At 45.4% G+C, this 22,532-nt stretch overlaps 2 protein-coding genes across 3 annotated transcripts; one reads left to right on the top strand and one right to left on the bottom strand.

Annotated features, from left to right (window-relative positions):
- Positions 1-1,229: 1,229 nt before the first annotated feature.
- trib2 (tribbles pseudokinase 2) lies at positions 1,230-6,003 on the bottom strand. The gene is made up of 3 exons (XM_049756617.2): positions 4,800-6,003; positions 3,514-3,806; positions 1,230-2,956 (listed from the first exon to the last, which is right to left on the bottom strand). The coding sequence occupies exons 1-3, from the start codon at positions 5,067-5,069 to the stop codon at positions 2,497-2,499; spliced, it is 1,023 nt and encodes a 340-aa protein (XP_049612574.1). The 5' UTR covers positions 5,070-6,003; the 3' UTR covers positions 1,230-2,496.
- Positions 6,004-18,369: 12,366 nt separating this feature from the next.
- Positions 18,370-22,135, top strand: gzf1 (GDNF-inducible zinc finger protein 1). 2 transcript variants are annotated; one of them, XM_049756096.2, is made up of 8 exons: positions 18,370-18,678; positions 19,199-19,974; positions 20,103-20,286; positions 20,373-20,536; positions 20,755-20,849; positions 20,909-21,076; positions 21,155-21,312; positions 21,481-22,135. In XM_049756096.2, exons 2-8 carry the CDS (start codon positions 19,211-19,213, stop codon positions 21,949-21,951), a joined length of 2,004 nt encoding a protein of 667 aa, XP_049612053.1. In that variant the 5' UTR covers positions 18,370-18,678; positions 19,199-19,210; the 3' UTR covers positions 21,952-22,135. The 2 variants fall into 2 exon arrangements, with proteins under 2 accessions (XP_049612053.1, XP_049612052.1); XM_049756095.2 differs by lacking the exon at positions 18,370-18,678 and adding an exon at positions 18,696-18,857.
- The last annotated feature ends 397 nt before the right edge of the window (positions 22,136-22,532 follow it).

Genomic DNA, 22,532 nt, shown 5'->3' on the forward strand with positions numbered 1-22,532 from the left:
TCCAGATCACACCAATTTAAGACTGAATTACTTTTAATACAATAATTCATTTAATGTAGTTATTAGGCGTACTTATTTGTGAATTTCTAAGGTTAAAATTTAACAGTTCACTCTTTGTCCACACGATGGGGTTAAAGTATTTTATTATTAATGGCTCTTGACTAGAAAAAACGTGCACGGTACCTACAGTCACTTTTTTTAAATTATTTTAGTTTTACGACTATTATGAGAAATTCGTTTGTTGTGCAGTTGTGATTTAAAAATAGAAAATTTACTTGAAACAAAAATAAAGACGTATATACTATTAGTCAATTACTATGAGCCTAATATTTACAGCAGCAGGACTGGGACTAAAAATAAACGGAGCAAAAACCAAAATAATGCGAGTAAACAACAAAAACACAAACCCCATTAACCTCAGGGGCTGCCCACTGGAAGAGGTAGACAAATTCACATACCTCGGAAGTGTAATTGCAGTGGACGGTGGAACGGAGGAAGATATGAAATCAAGAATAGGTAAAGCAAGAACAGCATTCAACATATTAGAAAAGATCTGGAAAACCATAACCATTTCACTCAATACTAAACTCAAAATCTTCAACTCCAACGTCAAAACGGATGGATCAGAAACATGGAGGACCACCAAACACATCACCACTAAACTGCAAACCTTCACAAACCACTGCCTAAGACGCATCCTCAGGATCTTCTGGCCCAACCGCATCAGCAACACCAGCCTATTGGACCGCACCAAACAAGAAACAATAGAGATACAGGTTTTGAGGAGGAAGTGGAGCTGGATAGGACATACCTTGAGAAAAAACATGGCTATAATCAAGCAAGCGTTAACATGGAACCCACAAGGCAAAAGAAGCAGAGGAAGACCCAAAAACAACTGGAGAAGGAGCACAGAGCTGGATGTCAAGAAGATGGGACTGTCGTGGAAACAGCTGGAGAAAATGGCACAAGACAGACGAGGGTGGAAACTCTTCACCGATGGCCTATGTTCCGAAAGGAATGGAAAGGCCTAAAAAAGAATATTTACATGAATAAACATGCACATGTATACATATACACATAAGTACATATCCATGCACAATGTATGTATATGTATACACACACATGTACTTCAGTTTTATGAAAATATATTGAGTCAGCTTTAACTATGCATTCCAATTTTATGTTCATATGAAATACCTGCTTGGGAAGAAAAAATAACATGACACCCATTCGCTGTTCACAATTTTATTTACGGAATAATAAATTTGGACAAAACACCAGAATCTTTTTTTCTTCTTTTTCTTTTTTAAACGATACAATCAGAACATCCTAGGCAGATATCCCACCATGCACCACAAAAAAACGCAAAACCCACTTCTCTGCCACCCCTTTCTTCAGGACTAAATATTAGCACCAAATCAGCACCATCTTAACTCAAAAAGGAAGCTCCATCTACATAAAACAAATCAATCATCTTCTTTACTTGAGGGGAGTAGAATTTTTGTTGAACTTTTAAGCCAATACAGCACAACCAAACCAGACCGGAACACCCCCTTGCTACTAAGTAAGCTCATAACATTTATGGGGTGCATGCCAAGAATTAATTTAAAAAAAAAAAAAACAAATTCAAGTAACACCGAGAATACTGTCACCGAGTGAAAGAGGAGGGTGGCGGGGGAAAATACTGGCACGCAAGATGGCTTCCAAACGTTAGACAGTGTCCTGTGTCAAAAGAAAAACAAAACCCTGCAATGTAGTACTTTTTAAATATATAGATTTATACTTCTTTTTATATTTATTTATTTGTATAGATATATATATAGAGAGCTGTTTGATTTAAATAAACGCTGCACTCTCATCTTTCTAAAGACTTTAAATAGAAAATTTTAATGGTGGCCACAAGTTAAGTGCACAATGCCGCAAAATGGCGGCAGAATTTCTCGTAACAGCTAGCTGTTTCTTAAGTTGCAAACTTGAAGAAATGGTCAAAGTTACATTGGTGAGAATTCATGGGATATAGATCATTCCCATGAATTCGCAAGGAAAGCTAGCCACTTTGAAAAGTCCTAGAATTTTACAACCCAAAAGTTCCAAATTGAAAATGGCGGGACACGTATCAGGTGGACACAACAGCATAATGTAGAAAAACATTCCAGAAGAAAAAGCTGAGGAGAAATAATGAAAACCTTTTTTTTTTAAATCCAAGTAATGATGAGGAATCCAGTCATTGGTATGTCCCTTCATGCTTGCCGTAGTGTCAAAAAAGATGTCTACTTGATACAAACACCACATCAAACCAAATATAATATTAAAAAAAAAAAAAGTTTCTTTATAAGCACATGTGGCTACATTATTATTTGTGGGTCAGCTCCCGATGTTCATCATGCCAGGTTTAGAGTTTTTCTTTCTTTCTATGAAAATGTTGTGGGGGAGGGAGGGGGAGGGCAACAACATGGCTAAACTACAGCTGTGGTCTGTTTGTGCTTGGGCGTGTGCTCAGCTGAACAAGTGCTCTTCTTCCATGTTCACATCAGGTACCATCTGCTCCGGCTCCCCTCGCCCGCCCGGGGAAGCGACGGGAGCAACCGAGGCAGAGAACCAGGGGTGTTGGAGGATCTCGCGCGAGGTGAGACGCTCCGCAGGCTCTCGGCGCAAAATGGCGCGGATCAGGCACTTGGCCTTGGGCGTGAGCGTGTCGGGCACGCTGAAGTGGCCGCGGCGGATCTTGCTGAAGAGCGAGCCGGGCTCCACATCGTGGAAGGGGTAGCGGCCCACCAGGATGGTGTAGAGCATGACGCCCAGGCTCCAAACGTCGGCCGCCTTGCCCGAGTAGCTGCCGCCCGCGTTGAGGATCTCGGGGCTGACGTAAGCCGGGCAGCCGTGTTTGTCGGACAGCGAGTCGTCGCCGTCCGCCAGCATGTACGTGTCCTCCAGGCTCTCCAGCTTCAGAGAGCTTCTTTACAATGCACAACAAGGACAAGTGAGGACAATGCTCAGAAAACAATCATGATACTATTTTATTCATGTTTAGTATGCATCAAATCTACATTGATATTTAACACAGTAACAAACGCTAAAATTTGTACCGCTAACGTGACCTGTGTAAAAGGGGCCCATAATTAAGGAAGCACAAGCAGGGTAATCAGACTTGACGGGAAGTTCTTTTGAAGACGGGACCAAGCGAGGCGAGTAATTCCTCAGGATTAACGCTGACATTTGCTCTCGCTTGGATAAGAAGACAAACGTGGCGGTGCAATGAGCGGATTTTATTTTGTTCAAAGTAGGCCCAGATAAAAGGAGCTGATTGTCTGCTCCCCAACTTCTCAACCTTAAAAAAAATAAATAAAAAAAAGAACAGCTTGTGTTTGCTCTGTAAAGCTCACCGGATGGAGCCGCTAGGATACCCTAGAGTGCTGTTAAGTAACAAGAGCTTTTAAGCCAGATGAGGATGCGTGAGGTCTGGCTCAAACTGTGTGCAGAAAAAGAAAAAACAAAGGGACGATTTTCTCTCACCTGTCCTCGTTCTTGAAAACAAACTTCCTCAGTTTGAGATCTCGCAGCACCAGGCCTCCGTCGTGGCAGTGCGCCACGGCCGAGACGATCTGGTGGAAGAGGCGGGCGGCCTCGTCCTCGCGCAGCTTCTTGCAGGTGCGCACAAATGAGTGCATGTCGCCATGGCTGCGCTCGAAGAATGCGTAGGCCCGCGTCTCGCCCAGTAAGACTTCCAGAACCTGGTTGATGTGCTGGTGGTGGCCCAGGGCAAAGTAGGCCGCCAGAGAGTCCTGGTAGCGGCCCACGTCAAACACCTGAGGTGGGCGGGGAAACAAAATGGCCGACGTAAGGAAACCATTTCAGTCAAAGCTCCAAAGTTTGGGATGAAAAGCTTCTTATTTTTGTGTAATCAATGCTGCCTTGGAGTTCCCACATTATTATTAACAAATTTGTCGCTGGGCTTGTCACCAAAAATGAGACACTGAATATTGATGACGGATAAAATGGTATCATATAGGCAATGCAGCACAGCCCCAGGTTTAGTTGCCATGGCAAAGCACTCCCCCACCCTCCTCTTCCTCAGATTGACTCCAGGTAAGAGTGCTTCTACCGCTAGGAGAGCTTACTATGATGTAACTCAAGGCCATAAACTGTGGCCCTTAATCTACAGAATGGCATTTATACAAGAGACAGGCCAAAATACCGGAAAAAATATATTAAAGATAGACACATGGTGAACACCTTCAAAATTAAACCAAAATCAACTGTCTTAAAAAAGATAATGCTCTTTCTGACCATCTGAGGGCACTACAGACTACAAATAACTACAGAAGAAAAATAAAAACCGCTTGTTTGATATATGATCAAATTTTCTTACACGCATCGTTATCAATAGATGAATGTTCTTTTTGAATGACAGCAACAGTGAGGTAGGAAGTCTATGTAAATGTTGGCATGTTTTCGTTGAAATGTGCCTGTCAAAATGTTAGCAACAGCCACCTGGTATGATGCAATGCACCATTTCAAAGCACTTCCACGATCCAGTAAGTGAAGCGATTGCATCAGAAATAGGCATCTTTCAGATGCAACTCGTTCGATGGTATCCAATGTGTGCGCGTGTATGTGCTTCCTGCCCCATTCTGAACGTTACGTCATGCTGCCCCATTCACTTTTTCCATTAGGCTATTTGCAATGCGAGCCAAGAAGTGCAGAGCTGGCTGCAGGCAAGGCTAGCGCCTTTGTGCGTCATTGCATATGAAATATGAATACGTGCACCTGGGCAAGCGTGCGTGTGCGTGCGTGCTCACCTTGCAAACGAGCTCTTCGCCGCTGTGCAGGTGAGCGGCCCTGAAGACGTGGTCCCCCTCCAGGGGCTCCAGCAGCAGGTAGTCCCCGATGCGGGAGATACAGTGCGACGCGTCTGGGGTCTCAGGCGGGCTGGGAGAGCCGAGATTGGGGCTAAAGCTCTGGTGCAACTCGGCACTCCTCAGGCAAGATAAATCGTCGAAGTCGTGCGATTTGTGCCGCGATCTGCCATGACGTGAAATGTTAATAGGACGTGACCTTTGTATGTTCATGGGGGAATGTTGGTGTAATAGCTCCACCGGGATCTTCTTTAGTCCGCTTTAGGATCCTCCTCGGTCAAGATGCAGCTTACTCAGCGGGGCTAATAAATTAAATTTAAAGCAACTTGCAGGACAACAGGCAAAATATATCTGGCTCCACTCGCCTTTTGTTTTCCCATTCAACGCAAAATCGTCCCAAATAAGAGTTCCAAATCCGCGGAGAACGTCTTCCAACCCACTTGATTATTATTATTATTATTATTATATTGTGTTAAATCGTTCAAAAATGCACTAAGCTGTCAAAAAGGTCAGTTTTAATGCATTGAACGCGAACTATAAAGCAGCTGCTCGTGTGTTAGCTTATTTTACCGGTGTACAAATATAATAAAAAACTGAATGGCACGTTTCGTAAAATAGAAACAATAAATCAGAATGAATGCTCGTTTGAGCAGTAAAAAAAATAGGCAAAGTAAACTTGTTCCCAGTTGATATCGACAAATGGTGGTTAGCAGGTGTAGCTAACTAGTTAGCCTCTGTGCTAACTAGAACCAGGTCGGCCCTTGTTCCATCGAATCCACGTTCGTCACGGAGAAACCCCCGTGCACGCGAGAGGGGGAAGAAAGCGACGAGGTGGTGGGTATTTTGTGAAGAGAAGCAGAAGTCGTCCTCGCTATCTCTGGCTTCCAGGTGGAAGGATGGTGTCCCTTGTCGTGTGGGAAAAAAGACAGAAAGAGGGACGGGGCCGGCTTACTTTCCCGGGCCTATCCCTTGATTCAGCAGTGCATCCTTTCCCGTGACGCCGAGGTGCCTCTTCCGTGACTCGAAGGGGAAGATCGTGGGGGGATCCTGCCTGGTTCCTTCAGTGCAGAATGGAGCTGCACAGTGCACGGTCTGCACACTGCCTCGAACGTCACGTAATGCGTCTGCAAGCGAGAAGCCTCCTGCCCCGCCTCCATGACGTCACGGCCACTCCGGGTTCCTATTGGCTCACACCGCCCTCACTTCTTTCCTGGATATGCAAATACAGGACGTGGAATTTGAATGCATCGCGTGCTGGCAAATTAGATTGGGGAGAGGATGGAGGAGGAAAGGGGAGACGCTACTGTATGTGCAGCATTCCAAAATGTGTTTCCTCTTGGAACGGTGAGAGTGGGGGTTGGGAATGGTGTTTTCCCTCTCTCAGGCAAGAGGAATACAGTACAAGCAGGATTTGCCCACCATTTCTTTTGGCTCTGAATCCATCCATCCATATGTGTCCTAGAAGACTGACAGAGTTCAATCGACGGAACATGGCTTAGCTTCCTCGCATTGTCACAGCAGCGTTACTCACCCGAGTCAGGCCACTGTCGGGCCTCCAGGGGCCAGAGCACAACGTCCAGAATGTCATCATAGCTCTGCAATCAAACATTAGAATGCAGCTTGAGGCACTCAGCATTCCTAGAAACTCAATGCTTTTCATCTTTTTATTTTAGTTCTTGTTTTCTCACAGTCTTCTCTCATCTTCTCGTGCGTGTGTGTGTGTGTATTCCTCCAGGTGATGTCTCCCTAAATGGTACATGTAGGCCTAATGCCGCCATATGCACTGTGCTCTGACGCTGACACGTCCTTCCTCACAGCAGGAGCCTCTCAGTAGCTCTTGAAACATGAAATCCGAGGGTATGATTATGTCGCTATTATGTCTCCGCACAATGCGGGAAGGTCAAAAAAAAAATGTCAGCAGCTTGCAAGATAAACGACGGCTAAATGACAAACGCCCTGTCCTCAGTTGGCCTCTCATAAAAAAAAGCTCTTGCACACACATTCATTCACGCTGCTGCCATGGCAACCCTTCGCCATCCTCCAGGAAATATTATACAGCAGTACACCATAAACACACGCGCACAGCTCTTATCAAGAGTTACCTGTCACGCGTACTTGCAAAGGAAAATAACGGCGGCGTCAGTCAGTCAACGTGATTCATTTTCGAGCGTGCCCACGCATCACCAGGTGTTTGCTTACACTTCGGAAATACATCAGCGATTCATTTTGTGTTGTTAGTTGGAAATCTTGGGAGTGAAACAAAAAGATGGCATCAATTTGTGTACATGTATACACATCATCTGATCGGCAAATATTATGTGAAAAGCCCTCAAAAAAGCACGACCATGATGACTTTTTACTTTTAAGAACAAATCCAGAGAGACGGCTTTAAAAGTTGATCACACGAGAATCTAGGCCACGTCGGATTGAGGACAAAGGCAGATAAGAGCGGCGGTCGGAGAAAAAAAAAACATTCCGAATAGTTGCATGATAGAAGCACAGAGGGAGGACGATTCCAAAGCTGAGTGGATGTTTAAGATAATAATTTAACTGTCGTCTCTAAAGACCTCTCGGCCAAATAACTTGAAGCCTGACAGGAAGAAAAAATAAAACAGAAGCGGGCGGCCTGTGATTACTGTCAACATTTGCCGTATTAGCGCTGACGCTAATGATGCCTTTACAACATATTTGGCCATCGCAAGCTGGCACCCATCGGTGTGTTTAGCATACTTAAGGATGCCCGTGCCATTGAGACATAATTTGCTGAAGCGTGCATATTCTTCCAAAAATGTGCACATGACAAAACGCCCTTTGGCAGAGACGCATCATGGCAGCCAAAGTGAGGAGCGAGTCTTGCGGCGGGGCTCGTCGCTTCTTAGTCAGACATCCAGAGGTGTGAATGTCTGTCTGTGTGTTTGCTGCACTCTCGCATGGCCCGCCGCCAGAGCTCTAATTTAAGCTGCTCGGCTGAAGGGAAGGAGATGTGCCGGTCGGGGGTTGAGTCACAAGGGAGCCGAGCCCAGGCAGAACCCCGGAGCGGAGTGGAGTGGAACGGATGGCTGTTAAACTCATCAATGGACGGATGAGTCATCGCCAGTGCAGTCTCTCATGTTTTCAGTGTTTGGACTGTCACCTGAGCCTGGGAAGCGTACTAAGTGTGAGCGTGTACACTATGTGCACATGTGGGCTCCGAAAACCTGCTAAGCAACAATTTCCACATCCGCCTTATTCTCAAAGGTCAGAAGCTTTCAGACTGCTGGCTGCGCCTTGTATCCGATTTCCATTTGGGCCACTTTCACTTTCAAACCTCCCACCTTCCTGTCTTGCACGCCCTCCACTTCGATACTTAGAGGAGGAGGATGGGCTTGGGTTAGTTCAACTCGTAGACGGGAAACAAATTGTTGTTGGATGTCCCGTTGTGGTGATTTAAGTGAATTACTGCCAACGAGAGGACTGGATTGGAGCTCGGTAGGAACCACTGCTGGACTAGTTTGTCCCAAAAAAAACTAAAAAAAACTCACATTCCTCAAAACCTTCCAAGTCGACAAGAAGAGGCGGCGGCCGTTGCTATCTTTAAATCCTGTGGTAATTGTGTTGCCGTGACGCCCGTCTGGAACAGATTCACAGCTCGAATCTTATCTGCTTCATTTTCACCGCTTATCACCCAGATGAGTGCCGCTCGGGTCAGTCCGCCCTCTGTGCTTCCCCTTCGACCCTGACAGCTATCTTTGTCGCAATTGGACATTTGGATGAAATCTGTCCGGGAATAACATTTAAGAACCTTGTAACCGTCCTCCAACTGAAGGATCCTTCAAAATGAACACGTACTCATGATGCAGATAACCAACACGCGGCGTATATGGCCACCCTCAAGCACGCATTGCTTGCATTATCATTGCGAATAAGCCGAGCCACGTGTCAGAAAATACACACACAACACACACACACACACACACACACACACAAAGGAAGGCCTGTAGTGACTCAACGCTGCAATGATTTCGGATCACAGTACCAAAGGAGAGCACAGGGTGACTCACACTTTCCATTGTGGCCTGCGCTCTGTGCTTTTACGTGTGTGTGCAACTGTGTGTGTGTGTGTGTGTGTGTGTGCAGGTGTGTGCTGGGTGAAGCGCTTCAGGCAGGCATGCAGGGAAGGGAAGGGAGGGTGGGGGATCATGGAGCGAGAGTGGGGCAAGAGCCACCCCATCTTGCTTCCAGTTGACCTGGTGTTGCGCAAGCTGTTGTTTATGCTACATTAGCGGGCACACACACACACACACGCACACACACACACACACACACATGCACACAAAGAAAAAGCGATGAAAGGCAATTATTACAGTGCGCATGATTCTGTTCAAGCAGTCAGCATGTATTACTCGTCTTACCGTGTGACTATGTTTTTTTTTAAGTCCCTTAGGCCGACCTGGCTTTGCAGTGGACAAATTTTAGCAGCATCACTGATTGGCTCGAGTGGTAGTCTTTATTTTTTGGGAGGGGGGGGTCGCTCTTGCCAGTTGCCGTGGCACTGCTGTCAGTGTCAGCCTAGGCGGATGCAGTAAGAACGCAAAACCATTTTAGATGTTGACTTAAGTTCTTATCAATTACAGTTAACATGTCATTTCTTTCTAACCGCTGATGCATGACGAGTGGATTTAAAGCACAATGACAACGATCTTCGTCGGCGTGATACCTGCAAGAAACATTCCCCCCCACCCCCAGAACCAGTTTGGACCGGCTGCCGTGTCCGCTCCCGCCCCATGTGACAGCTTAGCATGTGACACAGACGCTTCATGTGATCTTCTCGTGATCGCTAACCGTCGCCTGCAGGTTCTTTTTTATTTTCATAAAGCCTGATTTCATACAAATGAATCTTATTTTTTGTTTCTGGTTTTCATAATTAATTACAATTGCTTTGGTTTAGCTATTTAATTACAGCATTTATAACATATTTAAATATTTTAAATGATACACATCATGAATTATAATATTACTGCTCCATTGCTTTTTATTCTTAGGTCTTTTTTTTTTGTCATCCAAAGCACAGAAATCTCATTTTTCAGCTTTGCCTGAGAGCTGCACCCTTCTAGTAAAGTTTAAAAATATGGGTGCAAATTTTACAGTCGTTAGGAAAATGACAGCTTTGCACACAAAGTTGGGGATGGAAAGAGCTGATGGAAGGAATTCTGAAAGCCACTTAATTGAGATTGAACAATATAACAAGCCTATTTTAACTTGCAAATAAAACCAAACAAAAACATTTAAATTAAGTACAGATACCTAAAAAATATAATCTTAGTATTTGTACTTGGGTACTTCCCAACCCTGGAGGACAGGGTGCGCCAAGATCATTTGATGATCAATACCCACGCATCTACTTTGCCTTTCAGCATTATTGGACACACCCCACTGGAAAAAAAAAAAAAGTTCTGATGCAAAGTTTGGCAGCATTTGCCTCAGGCCCGGCGTCCCGCCGCCTCTGCGTGTTGCGTCTCTTGTTGTGGCTCTGATCGGAACATGACGCAACACGGGGCGGCGAGCGAGAAACAGGCGTGTGGCGGAGTAGCGGGAGAGAGCCAGCTCACCTTGAGGACGAATGACGGAACTGACATCAAGGACATCTCGTGACGCCCAGGGGTTTGTGCGTGCAACCTTCGGCAACAGTGGTGAGGATCTGCAAAAATGGAAGCCATTTTCACCATCAAGCTTTATTATTTAGCTTTTGGACTAAAATGGAATACATTCTGTAACTTGCCATAGCATAACTTGACTTTTGTGGTAAATAATCCAGTAGGATTTTTCGAAAACTGTACTTTCAGGGTCAACTTTGAAGTTGGCTAATGAAATGCGAATGGAGGCGACGTGTCGGAGGAGTTATTAATTTGTTGTGTGAATGGGAAACTTATTAAAAAAAACGCTTTTGATCTGCTTTGCATATTGGCGTCTAATTAGCGACGCATGCGAGCAAAAAAAAAATCCACGCAGTCAGTCGGTCTAATGAGGTTGTTGTCATCGCGGCCTAAAAACAAGCCGCTCTGTGCGAACCCGCCGATTAATCGTGTTTAAATCAGGACGCTTCTGTGAAATAAAGCGTGAAGACTTTAGTATTTAAACCCCCCCCTAAAAAAAAAAGCTTTGATTCCTCCGGTTGCTTAGGCGATCTGCTGCATTGCGGTAAAAAGACGACCAATAGCCAGCAAGAGAGAGTCTTAAAAAGTTTGTGCGGAGGTGAAACATCATGGCCGAGCCCCTATTAAATCCCCTCGCACTGTGTTTTGCATACGGGCCACATTATTGTCACCCTGCTGAATTGCATTAACAAAAAGGCCCGAGGAGACAAAAATCCTCCAGAGAATTCACTTTGTGCTTTTGGAATGGTCCAAAAATGCTTGCTCCATAAGAGCCTCATCCGAGATCCTGATAAAAACCTGCCCATGATGTTCCAAGAGAGAAGCTTCCTCTTCCTGTAACAAACATTACCGACAGTGCTATCCCACTGCGGTCTCAGCTTTAAGAGCGTCGGGAGTGGCGGAAGACATCGTAAATTACACAAATGCGACAGGCGTCCGGGAGAGAGAGAGCAAGAGGGCCGGGCCACGTAATGCTGAAACTAAGCAGCCATCCTGGTTTGTAATCTCTTTGCCCGACAGCCGCTCTACCTACATAGGAAGTCCGAAACCTTTCCAAAGTAAACTGTCCTAATCCTGCAAACAGAACATATTTATCCGCTACGGGGCATAATGAATATTAACATTGTGGCTTTTCTTTCATCCCCTGACATGAATTGAAGTGACCTCAAATGAGTTGACTTAAAGACCAATGTGTCAAGTAGACTGTAGCTAGCCTTATTAGATTAAGCTAGCAACAATCTCTCATGTTAGTATTTCAAATAACTGCCACAAAATAATGTGAAATGAAAAATCCAAAATAGTTTCAGTTTTGAGCCCCATTGTGATTGGATGGTTTGGGTTTTTAGGGGTGTGGCTTAGGGAAAATTAAATTCTTTCCAAAAGTTTTAGCCCTAGCCTTTTCTGTTCTAAAATAAAGTACACACAAATTACACACAAAAGACTGAACATTTCCAATGAGCCATTTTCAGTCATTTTGTGCAACACGTTCTCAGTGAGGTTCTTTTGAGGCTTAACGGTGAAAAAAAAAAATATTTTTTAACCCATAAACGAGCCTGGGAGAGAGCCACGCCGGCGTTGATGGAAAAGCCAGTGAGTTTTCATCTTTTTGTCTTGCCAGCGGCGACGTAGGCATGGCAACGGCGGCAGGGCGAGTGAAGGAGAGCGAGAGCGGGAGGGAAACGCCGGTCTGCTGGCAAATGGGTCACGCGGAGAGGAAACCCGCGAAGCCAGAAAATGGCACTATTAAGAGTTACGCCCTTGACCTATTTGGATTAGAAGGACACATTTTTTATAAACAAAATCAATCCTAAAATATGAGATGAGCAAATCACTAAAACGTGGCAATGATTTCCCAATATCTAACTTTGTAAAACTTAGGCCAGGCGGCATGCCGCAACAAAAACTGCCATAGCGCGACCCGGCGGGGCCGACTTATCTCTGCCCGACGACTTTCGCAATTGCTCGTAAATCGTGTCACAGGTGATGTAAGGCGATAAAAGCAAGCGCACACACATTTGCACACGGGTAGCCTATATTTCGGCACGTCTGAGCGGCTGGCTCGCCTGGCGTCGGGTTACATCACCCTTCAGAGAACGGATGCTCCGATTACAGGAAAGGCAAACACAGGCCTCTGGGGTCTGCGCGACTGTGTGTGTATGTGTGCGTGTTCCCTTTGCACACTTATGTAACCAATCAGAATGCCCGACTCGTTTCTTTCGACGGACGCCGCCGGCTTTGGGTTCGAGTTTCGTCACTCGATTGGGCACGCAGTTTTTGGGGCTTGTTAGGAAAGCGGAGATGATGCACTCATCTCCTCGAGCTGCGTGTGCAACCTGCTGACATGTTACGTTTGGATGCACACGTCAATGTTGTGTGGATGTGTCTATTGGGAGTGAAATGAAAACCCATTTGAATCAAGAAAGTTTAACCCAACAAAATCATTACGTAATAAAATGCATCGTCCTTAAAAAATTGTATCGGGTGCTATGTATCGAGGTACGTATCGAATCATGTTGTTTCTTTGAATCTAAATAACTTAATTAGTTTGGTCTTTCGAGAGCATTTCATGTTGTTGCATATTAATGATCATGTTGCGTTCAATCTCAGTCGATTTAGGCCCGAGCGTGTTTTTACAAAGCGGGGAACCCCATCAGATTAATGGTGTGTACGATTCCCACCGTGCCGCATGCGTATAATGTCTACCCCCCACCGGGATAAACAAAACACCCCGACACGTGCTCTGCTTGCAATCTCGGCACTGACTATCCTGACATTTCCTCGATTTGAATCTCTTTCTCTGGGTCTTCCGTGACTCATCGCTCATCACGTCGGGAAAATCCTCATGCTGCCGTTCACACCAGAGCGGCACAAAAAGAGCTTTTTCTATGCTTCTTAATAAGCCGACGGGAATGGGAGGGGGGGGGGGGGGGCTGCTTCACCAACAGACACACACACACCTCAGGCTGAACGCTCGATCACATGACCTTGCCAGATGAGTCATATGCCAGGTTGCAGGCAGAAACTGCAGTCAGACTGTTGGCAGCTGGCGGCCTTTGGTGACTTTTCTGCTTAACTGATGTTTGAATTGATGCTGGGATGCCCCCCCGCCTCCTCAATTGGTGGGCGGGGCTTGGCTTCTACCGTTTCACACCTCATTAGGTTGCTAAATGCCAAAGCCGAAAGGAGGAGACGCATACTTGTCTCGCATTACAACCGTGCAACTAAACTGATCAACCTAACAAGATCGAAAAACGCATGCGAGTGCTAAAATATGTACAAGATGTTAGCGGCCGGTGAATTCAAAATTGATGCCGGTGAGTCATCGGCGGGCGGTGTGCAACATCACTGATGCGAGGGTCCCTGATGAGACAGACAGACAAAGATCCCTGCGGAAAGTCTGCCACGGCGATGCTGAGTTACCATGGCAACCCGGCCCGACTAGAACATGATGTTTTTTTTTTTTTTTTTTTCCCTCCACTCTCTTAAATGAGGCGCCGTTTGAGGTCCAAGCAGTGGTCTTTGTTTACACAAAGCCAAGGGTGAGCCGACAGGTCGTGACTCGCAACTACTGAGGGAAGATGGCGTTGCCGACACAAAGTCGGCGGACAAACTGATTGGGCCTCTCCGACCTCGCCGCTTTGCAATATCTAAGTGACCGAGTCAAGGTGACCTCCAAAACTACATTCCATACTTATCTACTGATTGATCTAAAGTATGAACCAAATGTACCACAGATGAAATTCCTGACAACTTCCTCTCATGTCGTTTAATCATCAGCGAATTTCCATCCACAGAGGCCTAACAGCTCAAATGCGTTCTAGCATCTCACAAGCTTAGCTGTCTCGCTCCTCCGTGCAAACGTGTCAGTCGTGTGTCTCGCCACCCCACCTCCCACAACCGCGAGCTCCTACTCACTCTCCCCCGCACCATTTTTGGTCATATTCAGACGGATGTCGACCGACTAGAGAAGTTCTCACTATTGGAAGGTCCAGTTGAAGGTTTTTGCAAGGCTAGAAGTGTGTCTTTTACATTGAAATGTTTTATTTTGAAAGGGAAGCATTTTCAACAATGAAATGTCCATTCATAATTCTTTTCTACTTTTATCATTTCCACACGCGTGTGGTCTCCTCCAAGGTAAATGGACCCAAAGCAAACGTGTGGGAGTCCATTTGACACTGTATATCGAGACGGCGTATATTTGACTTGATGAAAAGCAATTCGCCTTGAGCCGTTGAGTCAACATGCGTTCCTTCTCGGCGAAACCGAGAGCATCGTTTATTTTACTGTGACTCGCTTCCCTCAACCGCTTTAAAAAGCGCGTCGGTAATCTCTCGGAAATCTCTCCTCCCCGCGGGCCGTTTGCTCATCTTGGGGGTTCGCTACTTAGAATTCTATGCGCAGGTTTTGCTATTAAAGCCCTTCGGAAAAGATGGAGAAAAAAAACAAGACAGCCGAGGCTGGATTTTCAAATTAGCTGTGGAATCTGCGGTTTGTTTTAACATTGGGTGAGGAATTATTGACGACCAACCAGACGGAGAAACGTCCGTGGGCCTACTACTTCTACCAATCGACCATCCAATCTATTAACAGTACATATGGTACATAAAATTTTAAAAAATTAAAAACAGATACCCGCACACATAACCACACTCCCACAACTTCCCGTCCCGGCATCCATTTTCCTGCAGCGAAAACCTCCCTGTTATTATTACACAAGACTGGAGTTGGAGCTCTGCCACATTTCACAAGAGTCGGTGCATCGGAGGGTTAACAATGCGGCTGCGGTCGTCCGCCCCGCAGGAAGGAAGATATTTGCTTTGGTTGTCACGAAAAGAAAGAGAAAAAAATGAATGGACGACAAACTCAACTTGTTGGATGCTAGCTTTCCGATAGCCTGCTGGGGACGGGAACTAAGGATATCAAATTATCTTTATCCATTTTCATTTCTATCTAACTACTAGTTGCGTTCACGTGGCTCTATGAGTGTTGAAGCTGGAAAAATGTGACGGGAAAGCTGGGAAAGCCTCCAGAATCAGGCACACGGACCAAGAGTATCATTCCACACAAAGCCACATAACTGGTGCATGTGCGTGCACGCCATATGTGATTAGAAGGTCCGAGCGGCAGGGGAGACAAGTGATGCAATTCCGCAGGAGCGAAGCCAGAGAGGACACGAGGAGGGTGGCGGCGGACAGGAAGTAAGAAAGGAGGGAGGATAGGAGGGTGATTGCTCCTGGGGTTCTGACATTTGTCTTTTTTTTTTTTCTATTATCTAATTTTTTTCCTAATGTTTTGGTGTATTTTTGCCCAGTATTTTTTATTATTATATATATATATAATTTATATACCATACATTTTTTTTCCAATATTTCTTATTTTCCCAGCAGATATTTTTGCACTTCTTTGCATTTGGTCCAGTATTTGAAGAAGGCTGGTGTCCAAGAAACCCAGAAGGAGAGCGATGGAAGAGCTCTGCTGAGGGAACATGTTGCATTGTGGGAAAACACCTGCCTGACTAAGCGTGCCACAAATGTTACCAAAAGAGCGTGCGAGTCACTTATTAAGGTTGGGATCTATTTTAGCTGCAGTAGGTAAGCCCTCTATTTCTGAACACGGCGGCTGTGGCAGTGGGCGGCCGGCCGTCCTTGAGTCTCTCAAGTGCGGGATTCGGTTACAGCGGAGGGAACACTGGCAAGGACGAATGAAGGAGGAGGAGGAGGAAGGAGAAGGGGGGAAGGAGGGAGGGAGGGAGAAGAGGGAGGGAGGGTTCCACTGGGAACACAGGCGGTGAGTCAGAGGCCAAAGTAACTCCATCTCGGAATTCCGACTATCTATTCATCAGTGGATGGATGGAGAAGCAAAGCTGTTCAATGAAATGCCAGGGAGCTTCTTTTCAACGCTTTTCATTCAGTGAAAATGAGTCTGCGGATATGGGATGAAACCGTCTTTGTTTAAGCACGTTCCCACACTATGATTTGCTCATTTGCTCCCCATGTATTAAATCATTCTTTGGCTTTGGCAAGACAAGTTCTTTCCGATAAAGTCCTCAGAGGGACACATTTTGGGAAACAACAGGATTCATAATAGCGACGTTGCCCAATGGATATTTCAAGACAAATGGTGGAGCAACACATGGAGACAGACAGATCACAATAGTCAGGAATATATGAGTCTGCATAAAAATGACATGAGTGGTGCTTAGAGTAATTGTAATATAATGGATATATGCTTTTTATTTCATATTTGTGTATTTTAATCTGGGTCTAGCTACTCTACTTCTTTCATAACAGATTTTGTTTAGCTCAATTTTTTTATATATTTTAGTTTAATATTTTGTTATCTGTTATTACCTGTTTGGCTGGGATCAATCACATGCTTCTTACTGCCACTCCTTGTCCTTGACCTTTCTGGTTTACTGTCTTCCAAATTCTGAAGGGAGAAAAAAAAAGTGAGTATCGTTCTTAGATTTACATGACACAAAATGTCCAGTCATGCACTAGTTAAGCAGGAAGCCACAAAAGCCTGTTGATGGAAGGAAACATTTGGTTTCGTTTTGCTGCAAAAAGCATCAAGCCTCATCAGGCCAACAAAACTGGACCACAATTATGAAGTTCTGCTTTCAACTGTCTTCATCCTGTTCTTGAGGTCTCGGTTCAACTCGCCAGGTCTAGACTCTCGTGGTGTGGCATACAGCCATTCTGCCTTTCGATAGTCTGGTGTCTTTCAGCAATAAGATTGAGAAAAAAAAGACACAATTGAGTAATTTTTTTGTTTGCTGAACTGATTTCCAAAGCGTAAGATTACAACTGATAAACGTGGATCGAAAACATTAACAGAATGATTGATGTTTATTGTCGAATGAGCCTGAGGGGAACGGAAGGCCAAACCACCGCAGAACAAGGAGTTGGACCCGTTGAAAGTTGGTCTGGCTCGAACCCATTGAGCTCAAATGGTACAAAGGGAAGACTGCGGTTCTTCTTGGAGTGCATACACCACCATGGCGTCACCGCTGCTTTGCGTTCTTCTCAGTTAAATTCTGCATTTTGGCACTTCTCATCTTTGGTGAGAAGCTGCAGGACTTGCTGCATCCAGTTTAATTTTGTAAAACAAAATGAAAATAAGTCAATCACCTTGAACTAACTTCAATTCAGGGTTTGGTTATCCTTGACTACAGTGGGAAGAATCAAATAAAATGAGTGCAAAGCTCTGGTGCTCTGTGCAGTATGAGTCACCGAAGCGAGGAAACACTGCAGGCTCGCAGGATTCATTATGATAAATGGGAGCTGTATGGATTTCTTTGTGGAGACAAGAAACCTTGGCAACAGCAGAACGCCCCTCTCACCCATGCATGTAGTGGTGTATGGATGCTTACAATGTGCTTTGCATCTCTGAGGATGATTTATGTCATTGTGAGTATGAAAAGATTACCTACGCTCCTCCTTGGAGGCGGCTTGTTTATCAAGTGTCTCCCACTAAACTCCAAGCTTTAGACTGTATCAGCATAAATTGACTACTTAAGCACCTCGTTTGACGTGCAATGTGCAGTACTACTTGCTTGGTGCATTTTAGGGCGAAAAACATTAAAAACCTAAAAGATTATGACGATAAGATGCACCCATATGTACTATAATTTTTTTTTTTTACGCTTGATTTACGTTGACTAGCTGCGCAATGGCGCCATCTCGCGGACAAAGTGTTAACACAAAAACACAAACCTTTGCTGATCCCCATGTGTGAATTGTGAGAACTAAACATAAAATACAAACATATCAACACAGAACATTAACTGCTTACATAAATATGTCAAGAAAGAGGGTCATGTGTTTTTAGTGCACTTGTGTATAACGTGAGGGCTACATTGCGCATGCGTACATCGTCTAGGAGAACTACGGAAAGCTATTGGAGATAAACACGGTTAACGCTATTGCAAAAGGAAGCTCTAAGAACCAAAGACCAAATATACGTTCATGTTTATTCCCCATGAAGAATATTTTCTGCAACCTTACATGTATTTCTAAGTAATATTGCACGTTATTACTCCTGTTTAACACTTGTGTCCCTTCATGTTGTTTGTCTAATTGAAGTTGCCGTCCATTTTTTCCCTGCGGATTAAGTTCCGTAGCGTTTGAATAACCACAGCGATCAGCGTTCGCTACTGTTCATGGGGCTGCCATTTTAGCGACCTTACGGTAAGAAAGACGCTCTCTCTCTTCAATGTTATTCGCCGCACACACTCGTTTGCGCGATGCTAAAATTAGCAGTTAGAGCCCAGATCCCGTGTTTTTCGAGGCAATTTAACGGTAGCTTTCGGCCTCGTTCAAATCATATTGCCAATTGTGCAAACATCAGAACCCAGACCAACTGTTTTGTACGTGACAATAACACGGTTGCAGTCGTTACATTGTTATAACACAAGTGCCATTATGGTTAAATGCAATATTGCCTGTGATCTATTCACGTTTGTTTCCGAATGTGTTTACACATTTAATAGCCATGCAAGGTTTCGAATTACAGTTTCAAGGACAATGTTAGGTGGTACGTGGCCCCCTCCTTTCAGCCTTATAAATACAATTTTATATTATGCATTACAATAAGACTATTATCCCAACATTGGCTTGTTTCCCGAAAAATGCAATGGGTCACTTGTAACTCAAAGCACATCTTTTTGGCACCGACTAAACCCTGCAGTTCAACTCAATTTCTTTCCAGACTCACTACAAGATGGGCACAGAGGTGATCCAGCTCAGCTCCCAAACACACCACCAGAATATCCTGAATGCCCTCCACCACCTGAGGCTGCAGGGACACCTGAGTGACATCACGGTCCAGGTTGACTACCAGGGCCACGTGCAGACATTTCAGGCTCATCGGGTGGTTCTCGCAGCTTCTAGCGATTACTTCAGGAACATCTTCCTATCACCGGACACCACCCCTGACCAGATCTCGCTCTCCAACATGCATCCATGTGACTTTTCTGACTTTTTGGAGTTTGTGTATACAGGTAAGGCGGAAGTGGCTCAGAGCAGGATGGGGGACATGCAAGTGGCCGCCAATATTTTGGAATGCGAGGAGCTGGCCATAGTTTGCGGCATAAATCGTATTTCGCAGTCAGACGTGGTAGAGGAGTCATCACCAGCGAGCGAGACTGGCATAAAGAAGCCGCTAAATCGTCAACTGCCTCCGGAGAGCTCTGAGTACCTTTCAAAAAGATCCAAAAGGAAGAACACCAAACTCAAACGGTGCATCCCAACTACAGATGAGGCATTTAATGCTGAAGAGGACAATGACACCACATATGCATCCTCACCTCACTTTGATAAGGACACGCAGAGTCTAAACGACGGCGAGGAAATATTGCTGATGTCCGCAAGCGAGGACGATGAAGAGAGTGGTAGGGTGTCCAAGAGAGCCTCCAAGGGGAAGTTCGTGTGCAGTGACTGTCAGCGGAGCTTCCACTACGAGCGGAGCTACTTGAAACACGTGAGGTTGGTGCTAGGTTGGGACAGCTTATTTTTACTTACTGGCCTATTTTTTGAAGCCTCAATGTGGCAGTGTGGAAAAAGTCCAGTCATCAACCAGTGCCTCAAGTTGTTCTCTTCCCGCTTTGCAACAGCACCTGCCACGGAGTGAAAGCCGAGCTGATCTATCGCTGCGAGACCTGCATGAAGACCTTCTCCAACCGCAGCAACTTGAGGATCCACGAGAAGCACGTTCACAGCAGCGAACGGCTCTTCACCTGCGATGTCTGCACCAAGACCTTCAAGCGCAAGAAGGACGTGGTCCGCCACCAAAAACAGGTCAGGAATTTTGAAGTGCTCGGACCAGTCCCTTTGAGTAATCCATTCACTTCACCGCACTTCCTAACTTGTCCTTTGCTTTTTAGGTGCATGATCCACATATGCACCAGTGCTCTGAATGTGGCAAGAGGTTGAGCTCCAAAGCATCGCTCATGTTGCACAAGCGGACCCATAGCGGCATCAAGGCCTTTATCTGCACTGAGTGCGGTTCCCGCTTCACCCAGAAGTCGGCTCTCAACATGCACCACAGGTACGAGCTTGGTCTTAAAAAGTTCTGTTTTGGACCTTCAGTGGATCAAAGCGTACAGATCACTTAATGTCATTGCACCAAAAGGCACTTTGCCATAGGCGTCCCACAGGTATGACAACACAGTCCCATTTTGTTTTATCTTATCAATGCATTCCAAATGGTTAACTCTTTGTTTGTTGCCCGTGTGAAATATGACATCAGAGTATGGTTGTGTTCAGGATCCACACGGGTGAGAAGCCCTTCGCCTGCGACGAGTGTGACGCCCGCTTCACCCAGAAAAGCATGCTGGCCTATCACAAGCGCTCCCACACGGGTAAGACCCAGTTAGGATCTTGTCTTTTATAGCGCTGTGGTCAACTTCTGTTGTTCAAGGTGAGAAGCCCTTCATGTGCGAGGCCTGCGGGAAGAGCTTTGCATCCAAGGAGTACCTGCGCTACCACTCCAACATCCACACCGGCTCCAAGCCGTTCAAGTGCGAGCACTGCGGCCGCGGCTTCGCTCAGAGGAACTCGCTACGGCAGCATTTGACAGTGCACACAGGTGAGCATCCGATTCGGATCATCTGTAGCACGCAAGTATTTAAAGCTGACAGTCGTTTGACATCCTGCTCCGTCCCAGGTGAACGTCCTTACGCCTGCAATGACTGCGACAAGCATTTTACGCAACTCAACGCACTTCAGCGGCACCAGCGAATCCACACCGGCGAAAAGCCCTACATGTGTGGGTTGTGCAACCGCACTTTCACTGACAAGTCTACTCTTCGCCGTCACACCGCGGTGAGTATCTCATAACATGATGAACCAACAAACAAAAGTACGACCAACTTAAGTAATACAAACCAACTATACGTCAAACAAAAAAATAACTAGCTAACTATACATTTCATAGTAAACTAAGAAATAATTTATCTTGTGGCCTTTTCCTCCACCATTTCCCAACTTTAGACTCATGATGCCAATGCGCCGTGGAAGAACTACCTGGTCGTCTTGGAGGGTAATGTGGAGAAGAAATCCAAAGCTCAAGACAAAGGGACAGCGCAGGAGAAAAAAAGCAATGCCAAGAAGGCATCCAAAAGCAAAGTACCCTCTCCCACCACTACTTTCCTGGCGCCCGAGAAGGCCGGGCCGGGAGCAGTCGCCCTGGAGACTCACGACCACACCGAGATGCCGCCCGAGGCTCAGGTGGTAACGTCAGATGGCAGCGGCGGTGACGTCATCACTTTAGACAGACCTTTTGTCATGCCAGTGGAGGAAAACACCTCCGAGACTGCCCACTCGCTCTGCGCGGAGAACCCCGGCATGTCATCCCTGCTGGAAGAGGCCGCCTCGCAAACCATTCTGGCTCCACAAGAGGAGGCGGCGCAACCGGACATTCTGACCGTGGTCGTGTCTAACAAGATGTGTAAAGAAGTATAAATGTGGCAAAGGACACTGGAGAGTAAAGCAAATGACGACCAAACAAATTCCTCTAAAATCTAAATGAAATGTAAAATAAATATTCCATTTAATCATAGCTGTGATAATTACAATTTGTGGTTATTTTGGCTTTTGTACAGAAATTGTGGCTAACAGCCAGCATAAAAACAAGTTGCAGTAACTACTCAATGACTTTGTCATGAATACTATGAACATTTCTTTTACAGTCACCCAGAAAGTACTGTTTTAATGTTTTGTTTCTCATTTTTTTAGCGGTGTATCACAATTAGCCAAAAGGTGGCGCAAATTCCCCGTAAACTCTGTACATGCTGGAACGTTGAAGCGTTTCAGAGGGTTTGCGCCACTTTGTGGCTACCTAACCGGGCACGTCTCGCGAACAAAGTCTTGCTGATCCCCATGTGTGAATTGTGAGAACTAAACAGATAAACAGAGCAAATATAATGGTTACATAAATAAGTCAAGAAAGAGGGTCATTTTTGGTGGAATTGTGCATGACGAGGGGGCTACATTGCGCATGCGTACATCGAATCGGCGCTCTACGGAAAGCTATTGGTGACAAA

The sequence above is a fragment of the Syngnathus scovelli genome, chromosome 20, assembly GCF_024217435.2.
Source record: "Syngnathus scovelli strain Florida chromosome 20, RoL_Ssco_1.2, whole genome shotgun sequence".
NCBI lineage: Eukaryota > Metazoa > Chordata > Actinopteri > Syngnathiformes > Syngnathidae > Syngnathus > Syngnathus scovelli.